This window comes from Camponotus vicinus, unplaced genomic scaffold, assembly GCF_025532165.1.
Source record: "Camponotus vicinus isolate PSW18456_S1 unplaced genomic scaffold, iyCamVici1.0 SCAF_12, whole genome shotgun sequence".
NCBI lineage: Eukaryota > Metazoa > Arthropoda > Insecta > Hymenoptera > Formicidae > Camponotus > Camponotus vicinus.
The window spans coordinates 10,407,640-10,429,149 of record NW_028141948.1 but is presented as its reverse complement, the minus strand read 5'-3'; the positions used below and the strand labels follow the sequence as shown (position 1 = coordinate 10,429,149).

At 31.4% G+C, this 21,510-nt stretch overlaps 1 protein-coding gene and 1 long non-coding RNA gene across 7 annotated transcripts in view; one reads left to right on the top strand and one right to left on the bottom strand.

The window, feature by feature from the left end:
- Positions 1–20,982, top strand: part of Myb (proto-oncogene like protein Myb) — a 27,707-nt gene extending 6,725 nt beyond the window's left edge. For 3 of the 6 annotated variants that reach the window (XM_083083940.1, XM_083083941.1, XM_083083942.1), the window contains 9 exons: positions 13,535–13,715; positions 14,310–14,474; positions 15,741–16,056; positions 16,259–16,580; positions 16,676–17,079; positions 17,256–17,563; positions 17,817–17,906; positions 19,940–20,065; positions 20,580–20,982. In XM_083083940.1, coding sequence (XP_082940066.1) covers positions 13,535–13,715; positions 14,310–14,474; positions 15,741–16,056; positions 16,259–16,580; positions 16,676–17,079; positions 17,256–17,563; positions 17,817–17,906; positions 19,940–20,065; positions 20,580–20,714 — 2,047 coding nt within the window. In that variant the 3' untranslated portion in view covers positions 20,715–20,982. Of the gene's footprint in view, positions 1–133; positions 919–13,534; positions 13,716–14,309; positions 14,475–15,740; positions 16,057–16,258; positions 16,581–16,675; positions 17,080–17,255; positions 17,564–17,816; positions 17,960–19,254; positions 19,356–19,939; positions 20,066–20,579 lie in introns of those variants that run through there. The other 3 variants (XR_014435927.1, XM_083083943.1, XM_083083944.1) reach the window with 3 other exon arrangements.
- Positions 7,150–21,378, bottom strand: LOC145962699 (uncharacterized). Its single transcript, XR_014435928.1, has 3 exons — positions 19,793–21,378; positions 19,573–19,694; positions 7,150–7,255 (listed from the first exon to the last, which is right to left on the bottom strand). It is a non-coding gene; the product is annotated as an uncharacterized LOC145962699 (long non-coding RNA).
- Between the last annotated feature and the right edge of the window lie 132 nt (positions 21,379–21,510).

Genomic DNA, 21,510 nt, shown 5'->3' with positions numbered 1-21,510 from the left:
TTCCTCTCTTTCTCCCTCCATCTTTGTCTCTTTCTCTCTCCCTGGTGACTCTCCCTCTCTGCTTGCCCACCAGGACCCAGCGTTAGAACTTGCACTGTGCCGCTCCGCTGGTGCGAGCCCTTCGAATACCATCTCGCCAGTCCGAGCTCAACCGCCGTCCGAAGAGGACGCTTTTGCGACATTCGGTCCACGAGCCGAAAGTCGAGCGTTGCCGCGCGGCGCGGTATACTCGACAGGACGCGGAAATATTTCAGCGCGTAAACGCGCGCGCTAGGACACGTGGTGAACGATTATTTTTCTCCTTGTCAACGCGATTTCGTACGCTACTTCGTCGTTCATTTTCACGCAATATACGCGAATCGAGCGATATTTATCTAGTCTAAAAATTATTTAAAGAAACGAGACACGCGGAGGAAACGAGAGACAATGAACGAAAGAGTGAGGGAAAAGGGAAGAGAAAACTAGAGAAGGAATGCGCGTCACGCTTTATCGCTCGTAAGCGTCACAAGTTTCGTGAGAAGACGGACAAGAGAGCTAGAAATAAAAGAGGAAGAGAGATTAGAGGACAAGCGTGTAGTGTAGATATATCTCTCTCTCTCTCTTGACGCTATATTTTCTCGGAAAAATTCACACAATGATCCATACCGCGTTTAGATAGTACTTGTGAATCGGAGAGAGCTTCGGAGCATCTCTACGGGAGGTTCGCAGGATCTATTTACGTACACTCACCCGATATACTTTGTGCTCTGGCGCTCTCTCGATTCTCCCTCGACCGCTCGCCATCGCGTCTTCCCACAAGAATCGTACGCTGCTTGTATATATGATGGATATGATATCAAATGAATTGCTCGTCGCCAGTGGATTGCCGATTAACGCATCCTATTCTCATTCGTCCGTTTACTCACCGCCTACAGAAGCGTAAGTAATTTCTCGAGAGGAAATTCTCGTCAATCGTTATTTATTTATTTTTATTGTTTTCATTTTAAAAAGATGGCACGCACATTTGAAACGCCAATGAATACTCGTGACTTATTTCGCAGATCTATATCGAGATGAACGATACAATGTAGTGACTTATTTTTAATTATTATTATTATATTATTTTTGCTCATGTAATTGAAATATTTTAAATATTTAATTTTGTCTGCTCGTTTATCTATTTTTCACTTCTCTTTATCAACATGTGAATTTGAGATCAGTTTATAAAAATCAAATATTGGAACAAGAGTGACCATACTTTCTTATTTTTATTTTTTATTATTTTTTTCTTATTTGTATTTGTATTTTTCTTTTTCTTAGCACGTTAGAAATTATTACAATATTACAAAATTTTACTACTGTCGCGCGCAACATCTTTGCTCTAAAATAAAATCTCTACATGAATTTGCATTTAATGCTCCAATTCACATTTTTACTTTTTTGAAATATACTAAATTCTATTGATTTTCTTATATAACCATGTTTTTTTCGAAATTCTTACATATCCCGTAAAGGGTTAAGCAAAGTAAATACTTCGATGTATTCTCTCTCTCAGAGTCGCTTAAGTCAAATATTCAATTGAGAGAACTGAGGTCGGTCGTATCAGTAATATCGTATGAAAGTAATAGTAAGGAAATATGTATATACGCAGTATATATTTCCCACGACGGAAGTTATAAACGGCGTAATATTGATATCAAAGGATGCGGTGTTATCGCGAAGACGAGATTGTGAAAAGCTGATTAACTCTCCAGTATTCTCTCTCATTAAGTCTATATAAATTTTTAAATGATATTGCTGGAAAAAGTCGATATTAGAATTTGAATTAAATATTTATGCTCGAAGAAAAAAAAACATAACATAGATGAGGATCACTATGATTATATATTAATATTTTCCTTATTTCCTCGTGATTACTTAATTATTATTATTATTATTATTGAATTATATTAGACAATTATTATTATATAATTGAATTTATAAAATTATAATTATCTTGGTTTTTATAAATCAAATTTATGTTCAAGAGAAATTGTTAAATTATTTTAAGATGTTCGTATATTTATTCATTTAATGGATTTTGGGTGTAGACATTAGGTGCATAATTCACTAATTTATAAAAATTGAAATTTTAAAATTGATAAACTTTAGTTATATTTTATGATTTTCTATATCTATTGACAATAAAAGATTAGTAATTAAAATTATATGTATCTTTTGATAACTGTTTATTTTTCATCACTTTTAATAAATAATACATTTCTAAACTATAGTAGTAGACAATAACTCTACTAGATTCATTATATTTTATAAATTGATATAAAATATAATGAATCATTATACATTTTATATATTTTATTTATTATTTTAAAAATTAATTTTAATTACAATGAAGTATTGACTTTTCGAAAAATTATTATTTAAAAAATTTAATTTATAAATAAATCATGAAAATAAACTTAATTGTCATTTGATTCGTGTGGAATTCACATTTATAAGAACACGATTAATATTCTCAAATATTCTGTTAGGTAATATAATCGATGTCTTATGAATATTTAATGATATATTATATAATATGGGAACTGTATTCAGATATTCTTCCAAACGAAGATAAATTCTTTGATTCGTTCGGCTAATTTATTTTTTTGCAAATTCTTTCTTGGCGAAACAGTCAGGAGAAGTCATCATTTGCCGTAGCTTCTCAATTTTTAACATATATTTTAAATTATATCAATTTTATAATTAAGCTTCTCCAATTAAGATTCTCTTAAAGTTTATTGTATATTAATTATGTACAAGAGTTTCATTATTTATTTATTTATTTTCCACAAATTTATTAATTTGCTTTCTTAATTTCGCGCGAAAAAATCCTTTATTGTTAGTTATTAATTATTTGAAAACTATTGAAAAATAATTTTGATTAATTCTGAAACATTTTCACTCAAAATCTAAATTTTAACCAAGACATTTGAAAAAACAATTTCAAGACAAAATTTTGAGATTATCCCAAGAATCCGTAGTTTTATCCGGTTGAATAGTATTTTGTCCCCAGGTATAAAGAGAGAGAGAGAAAGAAAATAAGCGTCCAAACGAGTGGATGGACGACAGACAAGAAATCCGGCAACTTCTTCGTAGCCATTCGCAGCATGGTATTTCTCTCATTCAAGTTACAGCTATCGCGCGCTTTTCAGTGCTAGTCAGCTCAGCAGAGTGCTTAAAGCCAAAAGAAACGACGAGACAACTATTCGTCTTTTTCCGGCCGGTCGTCCTCGCAGGTCTACAGCCTCGACAAGACAAAAAGGAAGGGAGAGTAGACAGGGGGACTAGGTTGACCGAGGAGATTTAAACCCGGTTTCAGGCCAATTCTGTTAAGAATTTTTTGCATCATTTATTTGGTACCTCCACTGAAACTCGTTGTATTCTTTTATTCAGATGCATATTTCTTGCGAAAGATTGGGATTGCTTTTGTTTTGATTAGACGTTATTACGAGATATGCAACTGCATTTATGTCTCGCGGACTTCTCTTATATTCATCTTGAAATTCATCTTGAATACTTGACATCTAACGTGAAAATATAAAAAATAAATCTCATTGTCAATGTGATAATCTTTATGTCATCCGGATTGGAGCTCTTCGAATTCAATAAAATCTCTAATAAAATAATATCCTTTGCTTAAATTATATAAATTTTAAAGAATGATAAATATTGCTTTAATTATATCAAAATTTTCTTTTTTTTGTCTTGCATTTTTTTATACAAGAGTATTACATGTATTTCTTTATTATTTATTTTGTATATTTTTGTTGTATATTAATCTTAAAAATAAATTTAAGAATAAAAAATTTAAACAAAATTTACATAAAAGGGAAAGTTTTAAATATTCAAGTTATTGTCATTTGTGTGCGTCTGTTCAATATCCCGCTTAAGTACAAAATATAATGTAAAGTAATGTAAAAATTTCCATTGATAACAATGTAAGGAATTGCAAAGTTACTCTTTATTCATTCTGCGATTTCACACTCGGGCGGGTCTTAGAAAGATCATTAAGCTTGCGAATACTTAGAAGGTCACTTATATTAGCATAGGCTACCTACAATCGAATGGAAAAATATGTCGGCTTATAGATACAAAGTGATATATGAATAGTTGCTCATAATGAAATACCGAGATGTGTTTTTAGGATTTGTTTTCCCTCGATTCTCTAGCTTTCTATATAACATGAATAGCCAGAAAATAGGAATGGTCAATAGTTCTTCGATACTTATGTTAATGATTTTCGAGACTCTTCTTCTTTGAAATAAACTGCTCAATTCGTGGTGGACTTGCCTTGTTTATAATCATTAAAGTAAATAGTAAAATAAATATTTTTTTTAAATCTTATATTTCTATGAAATTAGTTTTAATATACTATTTTAAATTTATTGTAAAAAGAATTGTTTGTAATATTAAATTTTTTAAAATTTTGATTAGTAGTTAATATTACTGCTTTTTAATATGGTAATTGTTATTAAAAATAGTAAAATTATGAAATTTTATTTTCCTAAAGTGTTACAAAATTGCATAAAATGAATTCTTGTTAATTTTGTTAACATCAATTGGATGCAAGTATGTTATCTATATAAATAAATCGTGTATTGTATTCTCTCTGTGTAATCTCTCTGGAGAACTTTTCTCTGGTACATTTTCGGGAATATCAATCTGTGAGATCCGTGAATTATTTAATCAGTTATTAGAATGGAAGTTAATATAAAGAACGTTTCTTTGTATAAAAAATCTGCGCTCATCGTGTCGATTTCGAGTATACGCGATTAAATTTTTCGAATTTAAAACTGAATCGAGTCAACGTCTGGACAGCTGCCAGTCGTTACCCTAAAATTCTATCGAATCAGACTATGTAGGGCGAACCAGAAAAAGCCACCCTAAAACGTCAAATAACAAATTTCGAAGGGGGTTACCGACAAGATTCGCGCCCGGGCCCCTTGAAGAGATTTCTTTCAAGATGGGACAGCCGCGGCCCTTGGACTACTCTCGCAGCCCGTTCTTCTTTCCTTTTCATTATGTCTCGATATCGATTTAGCGCACTCGGGGTCGACGCTGATCGGCGGGATGTACATAAGGGCGAACTTGATTTCCAGCATCTGCTTCGAGGATAAGAATACTTTGAAATAATCCTGTCTAATAAGTATTGAAGTATCAATTTCAGAGGAGGGAGGGCGAAAATATTAACAAAATCATTTTACATTTGTCGTGTTCAAATATATAAAAGGACTAAATGCTATTCAAAAAGATGGAAGAATCAGATGACGTGTTCAATATTGATCTATATTATTTTATATTATGTATATGTTTATATTTTATATCACTATCGCGCGATTGCTAAGTGCATTTATAAAATCTTTTTTCACTTTTCAATAGATGCAGAATCATTTCTCTATTTTATTCTCTCTCTCTCTCTCTCTCTCAAATTTTTTCCAGTTTTTATATTATTCTTATACATCTATGATACATCCACATTTTTTATTGTATTTTTTGGTATGTGTGTGTATATTCCTTGCATTTATTTTTTTAAATATTTTAGGTAAAAATAAATTTTTTTCTGTTCGCACGAGAGATATTTGCTCGACTAAACGCTATAATATCCGCGAGATTTACGCATATTCCTCCCGCTTGGCGTCACAAAGGACCGCGTTGTATATGTAGTTCGTCTATAAAAGATGTAATCTAATCGGATCACGGAACATATCCGCGCCTAGTAATATCGCGCGGATCTCCGGCCGATGCGATGTAGTCTCGATTCCCACGGTGGAATTAAAGATTCACGAGTGAAAATACCCATCGCACTTGTCATGGGAACGAGCACCGGGTGGCTCGTCCGATATACAATCGCCTAGCAATGGGCACGGGGGTAAAAGGCGTGGTACGGCGACGAGGCGCACCTCGGCGAACGAGAGGGATGAAACGCGCGCGCGCGTTGCCGAAGGGCTTCCCGCCTTTTTTTTACGGCAGAAGGGTGATGGAATTCCCTTCGTCTCTCGCGGACATGTTCGCCTTGTGCGTCGTGCGTATGTATATTTTGTGTGTATACTAATGAAAGAAAGAAAGAAAGAGAGAAAGAGAGCTGGGGTAGATGCACCAGAGAATGACCGGTTAATATATGTTGTTGGCTATATATTATCTGAATAATTTAAGGAGATAATTGAATTTTTTTATTACAAAAAAAAATTTAATATGCACATTTTCCGTATTGATTTAAATTTTTTTTATTTTTCCATAGGGGAAAATATATCATCTCTAAATTTAATCATAGTAAAAAATGTGTGTTCAAATAGATGAAATCTTATGATGAAATAATAATAATTGAGGCTTTATATTTTGATTAAAATTGAAAATATAGTACGTGCAATATGTATCCATTTTTTATTATAAAAATATATGGTGTTATTATTTTAGCTATGATAATGTATGTTACTTTCGGTAGCATTCATTGGCAGATTTTTCGATTAGTATACACTTCAATCATTTTTAGTCAAAATAGACATTGAAAAAAAATACTTTCATTATCTTTATTATATGGGAGATTATTTATACGGATGTGAATGAATATTTAATTCTCGATGCCATATACATGAAATAGGACGCTTGCATATACCGGGTAAACCTGTATTTTTACACAACCCCACGGGAACGAGAGGAGCACGAGCACTCGATTATTGGCGGCGCGTACGCGTACACACATATGCGTAAAACCACACGGTATAAGTCACACGGTCACGATATACACAATACGTACGTACTCTTCACATGTGCACGCGTCATGTGAGAGCGGGTGCGCATGCTCGGGAGCGTTCTATTATGGGGAAGTTTGATGGAGCGAGTGCGAGGGCATCGAGGCAGGTGGTAGCCAGATGTCTTTCGGTAAAGACCTCCACCCCGATGTCGTTGGCTGGCTGCCGGTACGGTCGCGTGTATATAAGTACACGTGTAGGTAGATACACACGTATGCCTCTACCTATCCACTTACCCCGTATTCGCGTACCTCGCGTATACCCCGTGCGTGTTTGAACCGGCACATATAAATTCATCTTGGAGCCTATCCTACCTCTTGGCCTTCGTCGGACGATGATCCTTCATGGATAGCGGCCTCATTAAAATACGCGGAACGTTCCCGGTTTCTACGGAATTCTCTTCTAGCAATCTAGAATCGATCTCGTGGCGACAATTTTATTGGGCGTCGTCCTCTTGCGTGGCTTTATTGTCAGATTTTACATATCTGCAAATAATTTCTAAAATTAAAAAAATATCGAGGTAACATTTGTTTAACGTTACATGAAGAATGATAATTGTGTTTCGCATTTTTTAGTAATGGATGTCAATTTATTAATACCTGAAGTTTAAGAAAATTATTAATGATTCGATACTTTTGTGAAAGAAGATTCTTCCGTGTGATTCAAACAGGTTCCATGTGATGTCAATAACCTTATATTTATTCAATCGAGAGAGACGCCAGACTCGTCTGTCCCTTGGCAGCGAAAAAAATTATTAGAATGGAAGGAAAGTTTGATTCCTAAGGAATTTTTATGGATGAGATCGAAAATGAAAAGATTTCGTTTTAGAGTCAGAGAATATATGTACTTAATTATGTATCTTAAAAAAGCTTTAACGAAATATCTTTAGTTAATTATTAATTATTTATTTTGTTTCTTTTTTTCAATAAGACAGATAAATTAATGCACTATCACATTTGCTGATAACGTAATATTAACGATATTTGGACGATCCGATTTACTGCATCACGAATTCGTGTTCTCTTATTCATTTTATTGCTTTTTAATTTTAATCAATATCTTTGCGATAGGTATTTTCTTTTATTCTATTATTTATTTTTTACAATTTGCCTATCTTTGCTCCAGATTATTAGTAAATAAAGATATGCAATCAAACTATTATAAATAACATAAATATCTAAAGAACAAATTATCTGAGATATGTTATAGTTTTTATAATATATATAAATTTTACACTATGTAATCGAAATAATTGCTCAAAATGTGAATGACATAAAATAGTAATATCATCTATTGATTGATTTGATGAATAAATACATAATAATAAGTGAAAACAAATGTACAAATGTACGTTTTTTATTTTTGTTGTATTTCTTATATAGAAGAAATTAATATTTATGAGATTATTAAAATATATAAAAACCTGTACTAAACTAAAATTTCTGCATAATGATATGATTTCAATAAATATAGTGTATTACTATTTTTTATATTATATAGTGTATTATTATTTTTTTATATTATTATTTCGCGTGTATTGCATTATTAACAGTATCAATAATTAACAAAGACTGTCTAATTATGCATTAAATTATGCGTAAAAATACATTAGATGTTCATCTTTATTTATAAATGACGTAAACTTCAAAAAGATAAAAGTGCTCATTGGTTTACCACAGCATTATACATATATATGACTACTCGGTGTCATCGGTCGTTCTATGAGGCCAAGGTAGTCTGATGATAAGGAGGGAATGAAGCAAGAGGACACGCGTCGTCATAAGAGTCATATCTTGGATGATCGCGAGAACGAGAGTCGAAGGGTGGGACTTTTACACAGGGCAGCAGCTGACGCCAGCTATGAACGAACACTCCCTGGATCCTATATACACCTGGTCCCAGACACTATAAAATTGACGAAAGGATCAATTGTGTATTGCGGGTGGCGCACGCGACCAACGCGACGACGGGATCTGTATTTGCGTTGACCTAATATTTTGCTCTGTTATGTACGTTGCGAATGTAACGGTGCACAAACTTACTAGTCCGTTTGATAAGATGCAAATCCTGATGTCATATCACACTTACGATAAAGAATCTTTTCTCAAGAGGCCATGATCATGAAAAAAAATATATGACTAAATCTTTTCTCTTTCTCTCCCTCTTTTTCTCATTTTTTGTGTATGTTTGTGTGTTCACCGAAAATTTAACATAATTTAAACTATTACAAAAGGCATTCCGAATACGAAAAAAAAGTTTAAATAATCTGTTGGGGAAAAAATTAACTTCTGTGTGTTAAATTAATTAACGGCAATTCTATAAAAGATTATGTCAATTATCTTAATAAGTATGCCGACAAAGTCCCGAACGTAAAGTTTGTTTTGTTCGAGTCATAATTCTCTCGATCTCGGAGATTTTTATGTGTATCCCTCGAAGGGACTTTGCCTCGCGCGATGACCTTATTGTTGCGTGACGTGCAACAGGCGGAAGTGAGGAAGTAAAGAAAGGAGGAAGAGAAACTGAGGGCTCTCGGTGTCGTAAAGGCGAATTGCACGCGTGAGTGCCGAACGTGAACGGAAGAAGCGCGGATGAGAAAGAGGGGAAAGTTCGGAACTTTGGCAGATGTCCATTACCACGGCACACACGGACACACACACGACTTCCTCTCTCGTTCTCACGAGAAGTCAAATAGCTCGTCCCGCGTGTTGTCGTTTTATTGTCTAATATTTAGCGATATCCGTCCGTCCGTCCTATAAGTCATTCCCACATTCGCTTCGCTTCGAAAGTTTCGCTCGAGCATTTCTCGTTTTCAGGAAACAGAAATGTGGAGTGTGAAGAGCAATATTTTATTATGTTCTGTTGCGATTATATCCATCATCTTGAATATTATCATTAATGAAAGAAAAAATAATGAAATTTCTATAACATAAAATACGGTTTTTTATCGATAACTTGTAATTCGTTTATAATTACTTATCTTGCGTTAAAGATCAATTTTTATGACTTGTGTCTAAGTAAGTAAGTAGTACATAGTATATCTGTACGTATATGTATTAAAGACTATATATATATAAGATGTCATTTTTGCCTGGTGTGACAAAAGATGTGCATAGCGTTTATCTTCATAGACAAGTAAGCAGCTGTCAGTGGCACCTGCTTCTGTTGTCGCCTCTCAAGTAAAAGCTACATATTATAAATTTACTCGAATATTTCTTTTGATTTTTCTAAATTTTGTTAAAACGATTGAAGGACGAAACTTCTTTTTCTCTGTTATTATTACTTTAGTATTTGAGTTTATTACCAGATTCTTTAAGGAGGATGTAAAAATGAGCACATAGAACAAAATGCTTTTTTTATAGTTCACCGATCCTAATGTCTTTCAATACGATTGTATTTAATGTATATATAACTTTTATAAAGTTTATAAGGTTGATAGTTTTAGAGAATTTTCTCTATTATTTTGTCTTTTTTGAATCATTTCAAATTTTGTCACCTTTATTTCTCTGCACCTACTTTCTTTATGATTCTTGTCAATTAAAATTGACTAATAGGCGAGAATAGCATCGCTTTATTTCTTTTTGTTGTACGTATTCACATGTTATATATAAATCTTTAGATCGTCAATAACTGTCATTGTAATTCATAAAACTCTTTCAAAGTTATTATATTAATTTGCAGTTTAGAAATAACGCCATTTAATTGTGGAAAAATTTTTATGTTAAACTTTTAACGCAAATAAAATAGCTTAATCTATATATTAATGATATTGAGAGATATTGAAATAATTTATTCTTTTATGTGAAACTTGTAATGCAATACTTTTTGACACATTTTGACACATTTTATAATTATATTGTTACATATTACATAGATTTTACATAATTACATAATTATAGCTTACATACATATAAATTTAAATTCGCGCATATTTTATGTATACAATTATTAATATTTTATTAACTTTTCGAATCGTACAATATTTTTCTTTATTATAAGAATTATATTTTTTATAATATACAATTATTATTTTCTTTCTTGGAGTGACTATGTATTCGTTTTAATATTTTAATTACTTCATTCTTTCTACTATCCCACTTTTGAAACAATGATTTTATTCATACATCAAAATCATTACTATGCCCGATATATGTTTTCACAAATGGCGAGAATGTCGTGACAAAAATTCTTTAGCGCGCTCAAAGGATTTAAATTCAAGGATGGTATGATCGTTAGAAGTTTTTCGGCGAAAACCTTTACGTAACTTGTCAAAGACCCGCCCCGCTCGTGTGCTAATTCGATACATCTCCGACTTGAGCGTCGTTCTCATTAATAGGAATTAGTAATAATTATGTAAAATTTCTGTATTTATAGGAAAGATGTTTTAAATGTATATGTTTCTGCATATATATGTGTGTGTGTAAATTCCAGATAATTTTTTATATTTATCATTAAAGAATCTTTAATTGAATTATTATTATCTCAAAAGATTGAGATTATTTCTTTCTTTTTTTATGTTCTCTCTTTGTATCTTGTAAAATTACATTTTATTATTGGAAAGGATTGCAATTAGCACAATTATTAGGATATTTATATTATAATTGCAGCGATGCTTTTTTTCTTATCATTTTGTATTGCACCTTGTACAGGTTTTTAAATATTTTCGAAGTATTGTGTACATAAACGTACACGCACCTGCAGTGGAATTATATATTCATATTAAAAGGTGCAGGGGACATGACATTATCGATATCTGTCACATAAAAGATCGATTATACAATTACCGAATCGAGTTGAGACATATTAATATCTTAATCTATCCTTTCGTATATTATACGTTTTACACTATCTATACAATCTATACATACGGATAGGACTGGATTGATATGTTGTTTTTGCTATAGCAAGACTTTTTGTTTTTTATCATAATCAATATACTCAAAAAGCAACGTTTGTCGTAGAGGCGATTGCGACGTTATGAAAGAAGTTCTTTCTTCGGATATAATTAAACGAGTGATATCGTTTTAGCTTGTTTGCATTCCATGGTGTTGAGCTGCTCGTGGTGACGTAATTTCATCTTTCGTATCGCTCACAATGTGTAACAAACATATGTAGTGTCGCGCTTGAAAATGAATCGCGTAGAGTCACGCATTAAGAATTACATACAATAAATTATTTATATACGCAAAAATTAGTTTTATATGAAGTTATTTTTATATACGGTATTTAATTTTTTTTATTTTCCTTGTAGCAAATAAAAATCACTTCCACAAGCATATGGCATTTTGATCTTTTTAATGATATACAACACTTTTGTTTAATCGCGTGTAGCATTCATAATAAATTCATGATTGAAATAGGTTCATTAGAGGTGAAGATATTTCCAATCGATGGCACCCGGCAATGCATAAAGCAATAGGAACGATAGGACTCCGGGCCATCTGCAGCACACATATGTTTAAAACACGCATACGCCCGTGGTGCTCCGCGAATGCTATCCTTGCATAAGCTAAGCGTATCCCCAATCGCGTTTACCCTGAACTCTCTCCTCTATATGCAGCTGTTAGAAGCGAGGGAAAGGGGGAAAAAGTGAGGGTGAAGCAGATTGCGCGGTACATAGAGGAGAGACAGCCTTGTTCATCATTGCCTTTTATTTTCAAAATGCATTATTATGGAGGCAGGCTGAACAGTGCGTAAGCTTACCTCTGTGAAAAATTAGCAGTCGGTTTTCACAATTTAATTATCGATATAATTAATCATTTCCAGTCTCAGGATTACACACACATAATAAAATAGAAATTACATTGAAACTCTAAAAATAGTTATAATAGTTATAAAAATAAGCGATAATTATAATCAAATTAAATAAAAATTATTATCAAATTAATTATTATTATCAAATTAAATAAAAATTATTAATACGTATATATAACTGTGTGCGAAATCTCACATTCTTCTATGGTAAATATGTGAAATTTTGAGACTGATGGTAGGTGGTTGGGGAAGGATGTGCGAAGGATGTATAAAGTTAATAAGGAAGCACTTCAATTACCTGCGTACGAAACGTGACAGGAAATCCCAAAACGAGGAAAGATTAAGTCTTACGTGACCACAAAAACCGATGTTTTCGCGGTCAAGATTACTTCCTGAATAGCGAGGGTGAAATTAGGAAGGGACGGCGACGATAAAAGTTACGCGACAAAAGAAAGGAAGCATAAAAATCGGAGCAAGATATTCAGCCATCCGTGATTTCCCGTCTCAGCCGTTACTTCTCGCTAGATAAAAGATATACATATATGTTCGTTAAACTTCCGTATTGCTAGAATCTTGATTCAAGCGGATGATTATAAACCCCGCATTGCGGAAGGGAAGACACTCGTTTCCTTACGCCCTATTATTTAGCAATATCTGAAAGAAAATTACAAAACATTGACATAACATTTTAATTCTCTCTCTGTTTTTTATCGATGTTAATATTAAATTTTAAAATATCGATTTTGAGAATTCTTTTTTTCGACATGTTTACAGACTTATAAAATCCATGACACATGACCCGTCCCATGCCATGTTATAGTCTGTATTTTACGAAAATAATTCGCAAATCTTAATAATTATTTATAAAAAGTTGTTAATTAATAACTATATGATATTTTTAGCTCGTATTATATGATTTGTTCATTAAATATTATTTTTATTCACGATGTTTATTTCGATCCAAATTATTTTATTGTATGTCTCATTATATCGTATCTCATTGCATATTTCAGATCTCGATCTAGGTCAGGTTACGATTCTAGTAGTGGTGGAGATTCTGACAACGAGTATGGCATGATTAGTCAAAGCAATCAAGTACAAAATCAAGTACAAAATCAAGTGCAAAATCAGATATCAATTTCAAGTCACGGACAAGGAAAACACATAAATAAAGGAAGATGGACCAAAGAAGAAGTAAGGCTTCTATTATTTAAGAAAAACTACAATATAAAAGTTAATGTAATAAATATAATAAATGTAACTTTAAATGTTTTGTAATAAATATAACTTTTAATGGTATTGTTTTACCTTTAATATAAAAAAATTTAATATATAAAAAATTTTTTATTTTACAATAAAGAATTCTTTAGCCTCTCTCAATATAAAATTAAATTTAATATAAAATTAAATTTTTGTAAACTTTTTACCTGTGAGAATTTTTTTTTGAAGTTATATTGATTCCGACAATTTTTTTTTATTAAGGAATAGGCATGTATATCGTTACATTATATCGATTCTATGTAGCAAATTAAGGGAGGGACAATAAATGTGCGGATCCCAAAAAAAATGTCCACCCTTCGTATTTTCTACAACGAGTTGCGCCACCGTGCATGCCGGGAGACAGATGCCTCGGTTACCCCATAGAACATAGGGTGTACTATACGACTTCACGTGGGAAAGCCTACGGAGGTCGATCGATCTCCCATGTGCCGCACATTGCGCTTTTGTTCTTTCTCGTCTTATGAAACGAAATATTTTCACTATATTTGTCGTTTTTCCTTTTTACAGGACGCTTTATTGAAGCAACTAGTAAGCAATGCGGAACAACTCGGCACTAGTCTACGATGGGACATTATAGCCAGTCGTTTCCCAGATCGAAGCGATGTTCAATGCCAGCAGAGATGGGCTAAAGTCGTGAATCCGGAATTGGTCAAGGGTCCATGGACGAAAGAGGTGAGAAAATATTTCTGAAATTCCTCATTCTTTAATAATTTGATATTGAACATACATAAAAAATGTCTGCACAGTATAATTATATGTAAATAATCAACTCAGATTTATTCAATATGCAAAATATACACAATTTATAAATTATTTACAAGAACTTTACGCTTTTCATCATAGTAATCAACCATAATATCAATGTAGTGAAGTAATTATTATATATATACATACATACATACATACATACATATATACATACATACATACATACATACATACATATATATATATATATATATATATATATATATATATATATATATGTATGTATATATGTATATGTATAAATTATATATATATATATATATATATATATATATATATATATAAATTATTTATATATATACATATATATATATATATATATATATATATATATATATATATATAATTTATATGTATATTATATATATATATATATATATATATATATATATATATATATATATATATATATATATATAAATTTTATATATATATATATTGCCCAACAATGTACGTATATTGTTGGGTAATACATTACCGTTGTACGGCACTGCACATACCGCCTACGCGACGGACTGCATGGATTTCAGCATTGCCGCTCGCCTCGATGGAGTATGCAATAAGAAAAAGTTTGGACTACACGGTGATGCTGCATCGCCGTGCCAATGCACTTGGAAACAGTCAAGGGCATATAATGCGACTTCGTGAATCAAATGCGCGTATAAATGAATTATTAAAGCTTTTTTCTATTGTGGTATCTTTTTACCGAGATATCAATTTGATGTTTTCATTTTCATACTCGTGTAAATATCGTCAATATGCCCTTAATATTTTTATCGATTTTAACATGATATAATTCTATCGATTATAACATGATATAATTATAATTATATATATATATATATATATATATATATATATATATATATATATATATATAATTATATCATGTTAGATTCACATATAAAACATACATTTTCTCTCTCTGTGACGTAATATTTTTTTAAGATTAGATTTTGTAATCAAAGAAAAGTTTTTATATATTAGATTTTATATTTCGATTACGTTATTATCTATCTAATAACTCGAAAAATAGTTCAAAAAGGCATATTTTTCCATATTTTATTAAAATATTGGAAATTGTTGTAATAAAATACTATTACAATAATTCTGTAAACATTTTTAAACTCTATTATATTTTATAAAATATAATTTTCTCTTCTGTTTTAGGAGGATGAGAAAGTGGTTGAACTCGTAGAGAAATATGGCCCGAAAAAATGGACATTGATAGCGCGACATCTTAAAGGCCGGATTGGTAAACAATGCCGGGAACGATGGCACAATCACTTGAATCCGGAGATAAAAAAAACCGCGTGGACTGAGATTGAGGATAAAGTAATTGTCGAGGCTCATCGTAAGTACGGCAATCAATGGGCGAGGATTGCCAAACTATTGCCGGGCAGAACTGATAATGCGATTAAAAATCATTGGAATAGCACAATGAGAAGAAAGTATGAAACCGAAGAAGGAAGAACTACAATCAAAGGTGCTATTTATAATACATAGCGACACATAAAATTTAAATAATAATATCATGATAATACTTGATAATATTTTTTCAAATTTAATGTAATATGAATATATAATTATATAATGTGAATATATAATTATGAATATATATAATGTTTGTTATATTTTCCATAAAACAAACTTGATAAAATAGTAAAAGAAATCAACAAAATTTACAGGTAGGGGCAAGAGAAAAAATACAGAAAATATCGCTACCATGAGAGATCTAGAAGATGGCCTTTGCGACTCAAGTCGGGTAAAAGTTGATCCAATTAATGGCGAGGATGTTTCACCGCTAACAACCAGCAGCACTTTGCAAACTCTCGATATTGATCTGGATTGGATAAAAACTTTAGAACAACAGCATCTTGCAACGCCAGGATACTTAGATACGATGTTACTGTCAAACAGGTGTGCACGTGACAATGAAAAACGCATGCAGTCTCCATCGAAGAAAGCCTCTTCTCGAACGAAAATCGAGACAATATCATCATTCTCTAAGTATGTTTATGCTTGAAATAATGTAATGATGTAATGTCTACTGTTTTGCTCTGCTTGTAGATATTAATTTTTTTCTTTTTCACGCATATGCGCAGATATTACAACTTATCACAAGAAACGTCGAGGAGTTCGGACATAAAATTAATACCAATGCCTGACTTAGAGGAGATATCCGAACACACAGAGAAGAAGAGCAGTCCACCTCCTATATTACGCAGACGCAAAAATGCAGTTCAGAGTCTGCAGAGGATAGAAGATACTCCTGATAGCGGGAATCTATCGGATTACAATATAATAGGCCAACAAACATTAACGGGAAACACGACTCCTTCGACTCCTATGAAGCCCCTTCCGTTCAGCCCCTCGCAATTCTTGAACACTTCGCATTTCTTGACTCTGAGTCCGGAAACATCCTGGCCGCGCGCAAGTACTCCTAAAGGAAGCAGTCCCGGTCCACTTACGACTCCGCAACCTACCGGTCTCCGACGAAATCAAAACGGTACATATATTTCGAATTTACTATGTATACATGTATTAAATAAATCCTCTTCTAATTATATGCCATAAAAAATATTTTTATCGAGATAATGTTTTATACGTGGAACGTCTGTGTACATAAATTCTAAAAGATTTTTTTTTAGAAATGAAGACTATTGTTACCATTATTTTTTACAGACGATAACACACCGAGGACACCAACGCCATTCAAAATTGCTATGGCCGAAGTCGAACGACGAACAGGGGCGGCACAGTTACCTGCTACTCCTAGTCGTTTGGATGCTTTGACCGAGATAATCAAGCAGGAGACCGATCGCGAGAGTCTGGCTAGCACGAGTACAATTCTTCAGGATTCGGGTTATAACACAGTACGAAGACGCGGTAAAGAGAACAGTGCGCCAGGAGGAAAACGAGCGCGCAAAGCCCTCTGTCAAGCTTGGGCGTCCCAGGACAATTCCGAGATGAGTTTTCTCGTGGAGACACCAGTATGTTACATGAATAAATTTATTGCAAATAGATAAAGAAATCATGTTCAGCGAACACAATAATTACATAAGAGATTAACCTTTTAAAATGGCATCTCATTTGATAAAATCAAAAATATATATATTACAGGTATAATTATTGTAATTTAGTAATTCTGCAATTGTTGCGTTCGATTGAACGCACTCTCAAAATTTACAAGAAACATATGTAATGGACCAGATAATAATATGTTTATTGCTTTTATTTTCATAGAGTAAGAGTTTGAACGCCTCCATGCTGTTCTCACCCGAATCTATGGCATTGGAAGATAGTTTCTTAACGGCAGGAACTAGTCCAGTAAAGGTAGAACAACAACATATCCAAAATCAGATTCATGATCAACCCGCCCTATCCTGGTATTATTCCCGTACCAATCGTCCTTAGACACGCTAGCCGGCCTCTTAACTTTCTTTTTAACGCTATGTCTATGCTTCAAGTTTTTTTTCCATCTTCGTTTTATATTTATATATAATGCTTATTCTCATTCATCGTTTAAGGAAAAAATTCAATTAGCGCAGAAAATATCATTAACTTGCTATTCTTTCTTTCTTTATGGCTATCTACAAACATATATGTTTCCGTGTCTCTTAATATTGCCCAATCCAAAGATTATTGTTGGTGTTAATTTTAGGTATGGTATATAATAAAATAATATATAACAAACTAAACATATATATGTATATATACGGCATTTACCGACGCTCGAATTATTTATATATATTAAGTTATTTCAATATAATGCGTCTTTTGCCCTGTTAATTATTTATACGTAGTATTACTCTATTAGTTTTATTATTCTAGAATGAGAGAGTCTTATTAATTTATATATAATTTATATATTATATACAAAATTAAAGAGAGAGAGAGAGAGAGAAAAAAAGTATTGTGTCATTCCATTTTGACTAACAAAAAAAATACTTAAATTATTGACGTCAATATTTTTATATTGATATTTATATAGGCATTTTTCGATCTTACGAATTCAGATAATTTATGTTTTTCGATCAAAAAAATACTTATAAATTATTAATTATGTTTTAAGTTATACATATTATATTTTAAGCGTGTATATAATCGGCATATGACCGATTTTGTTCCGTTTTTGTTTGCTTCGCTCTTATTAATTTTGCTAAGAATGGATTCTAACGAGTCGATAACGAATAATATAAGTTATACTATATACAGATAAATGCATTAACACATTTGAAATGATGTCAATCCTATATTATTTTGTTATTTCGAATATATATCATTCTAATCCTTTTTTCCTGTAAATTAAGTTCTAAACGTAATCCTGCACGAGCATAAGGTTTTTCAAATGTGGTTTTTCTATATATTAATATTAATATATATTGCATTAATATATATATATATATATATATATATATATATATATATATATATATATATATATATGTATATATATATGTATGTATGTATGTATGTATGTATATATATATATATATATATATATATATATATATATATATATATATATATATATATATATATATATATATATATATATATATATATATATATATGTATGTATGTATATATATAATGCATTTTTGTTCTTTTTTTACATAATATATTAAATTGTCGCATGTTAATTGCATACACTAACTAAAAAATCATCCTCTTTATACAGGCCTGGTCTAGCGTACCAAAGTATCTCAACCTCTTCCCGATCCAAAGATATTTATGCGCGGTATCCAGTTGAAAACGATTCGCATGGCGCGTATTTAAAACGTAAAGATTTAGTCTTTTCCATTCTCTGTTTATTTGGATATTTATTTCTATAAAGTTTTTTCCCTCTCTTTTTTGCTCAAGAATTTAAAAATATTTTTCTTCAAAATAACTTAAAATTCAATAGAAAAAAAAAAAAGAAATCAAACAGATTCTTAAATTGTAAGTTATTTGACATTATTATTTATTTAGAGATTAAATAATTTGATAAAAAACTCACAGATAGCAAAACTTCTTATCTGGGATCAAATCAAACAAAAATCCTTATATTGTCACCCAAAGGTCTCATTTTCACAAATTGTGGGCATTCTATTTTTTCTTCTTTCTTTTCCTCTCTTTCCTCTGCGAAATACATCAAATAAGCGAGAAAAATGATGACACTCAGAACTAATTTATCGTATATTATTCTATAATCTTTGAAAAATATAAATTGAACTTACAATTTTCGACCTGTTTCTTTTCATCGATTACTTGTAATTTTGTGAGTCATCTCCCGAATTTTTCAAATATAAAGTCAACTCGTATTCTATTTTCTAAGAATATCTTTTGTTTGCCGGCTGCAGCTAGTGTGTGTCTATCCTTTCCAGACTCCTCACGACTTTTCATCCGTACAACGGAAGCCGAATGCCAAGAGAGCGATCACGTTTGACGCGTTCGATAGTCCTTGTTGTATCTTCAGCCCTCTGCCTCTTAGGCCAATAAAACGACCTAAGGTAAGTTCTTGGTAAATATATTTTGTTTAGGTTTTTATGTTTATATACAATTTAGAAATCACATATAAATCAACCGAAATTCGAGTTCACATAGACAATTATTAAAATTAATTTTATCCTACACTAATTATATGACTAATTAGATTAAATATCATTATATGCGTATTTATTATTATAGCCAATATTATTAGAAAAAAGTCAAAATTTCAATTACGATAAAAGTTAGTTGCAATAAATATAGAATTAATTCACTTCATTTAATTATAACTTATGTTTATATAAGTTATTTTTAGGGAAATGCACACTATATAATTTATATCTGCATATATATCAACAGCTTGAAAATTATTCTTATTTAAAAAATATGATATGTTATATATATAATATACATGTAAAATATTTTTATGATATTAAATCAAACAAATTTTCTACTATAATATCATTAGTATTTATTATAAATATGCTTGCATTAAAATCACAATTCTATTTTTAATCACATTTCTTTTTCTCGCAGTTACAATTGGAACCGCAGTGGACAACAGTGGCATGCGGTCGCACGCGTGATCAGCTTGAGATGACTCGTGCCGCCCGACGTTTTCTAAGCAGTCACGGATTCCTGCCATTACGTCCACGTTCTTTGAATTTTTGATTAAAATAAAAGAAATGAAAAAGCAGAAAAAACCACAAGTCACTCGGCTGCACTTGTGCTATAAAAAAAAAAGAAACACAAAACTAGTCGTAGAGAAAGAGATGTAGGACGTTTTTCATTCAAAGAATCGGCTGTTTTCTCGAATAATCCACGTGTTATGAATTCAAGTTTAATTAAGCAACCAATTGAATCAGTTGAACTTGATGTGCGTGAATTATTAACTCTACAGTGCACGAGTAAAGTGGTTTTTTTCGAAAAAAAAAAAAAACGGCAGAAATAAATGTCTTTATTATTTACTTCATACCCTCTTTAGTTGTAAATAAAATTATAAAATTTAAGGATATGGAAGAAAAAATATGTACATTTCTCATTTAGTGATAAATCTTTCTTGTCTATGTATCGGACAATGAGAAGTATATTTTTTTTCTCGCTTGTATTTAAATTTTATAATTTCATTTACAGTTATGCTAATAGATTTTGTTCCATGAGAAAATAGTCTGTGTTCTGTATTTCATAGTAAAGTATAAGTATTTTAACATGGCATATATATAAATTATATATCCCAGCAAACATCAAGTAACAGTTTTATAACTGTTAGTTATAATTTCCTACTCAACAATATAACTGTTACATGTTATATAACTGTTATGTGTTAAATAACAATTATATTGTTGAGTGGGAAATTATAACTAACAATTACATAACTGTTACTTGGTGTTTGCTGGGATATAATAATAATTTATATATAAACAAAGATGTTTAATTATTGCTACATATGTATATGTAAATATATAAC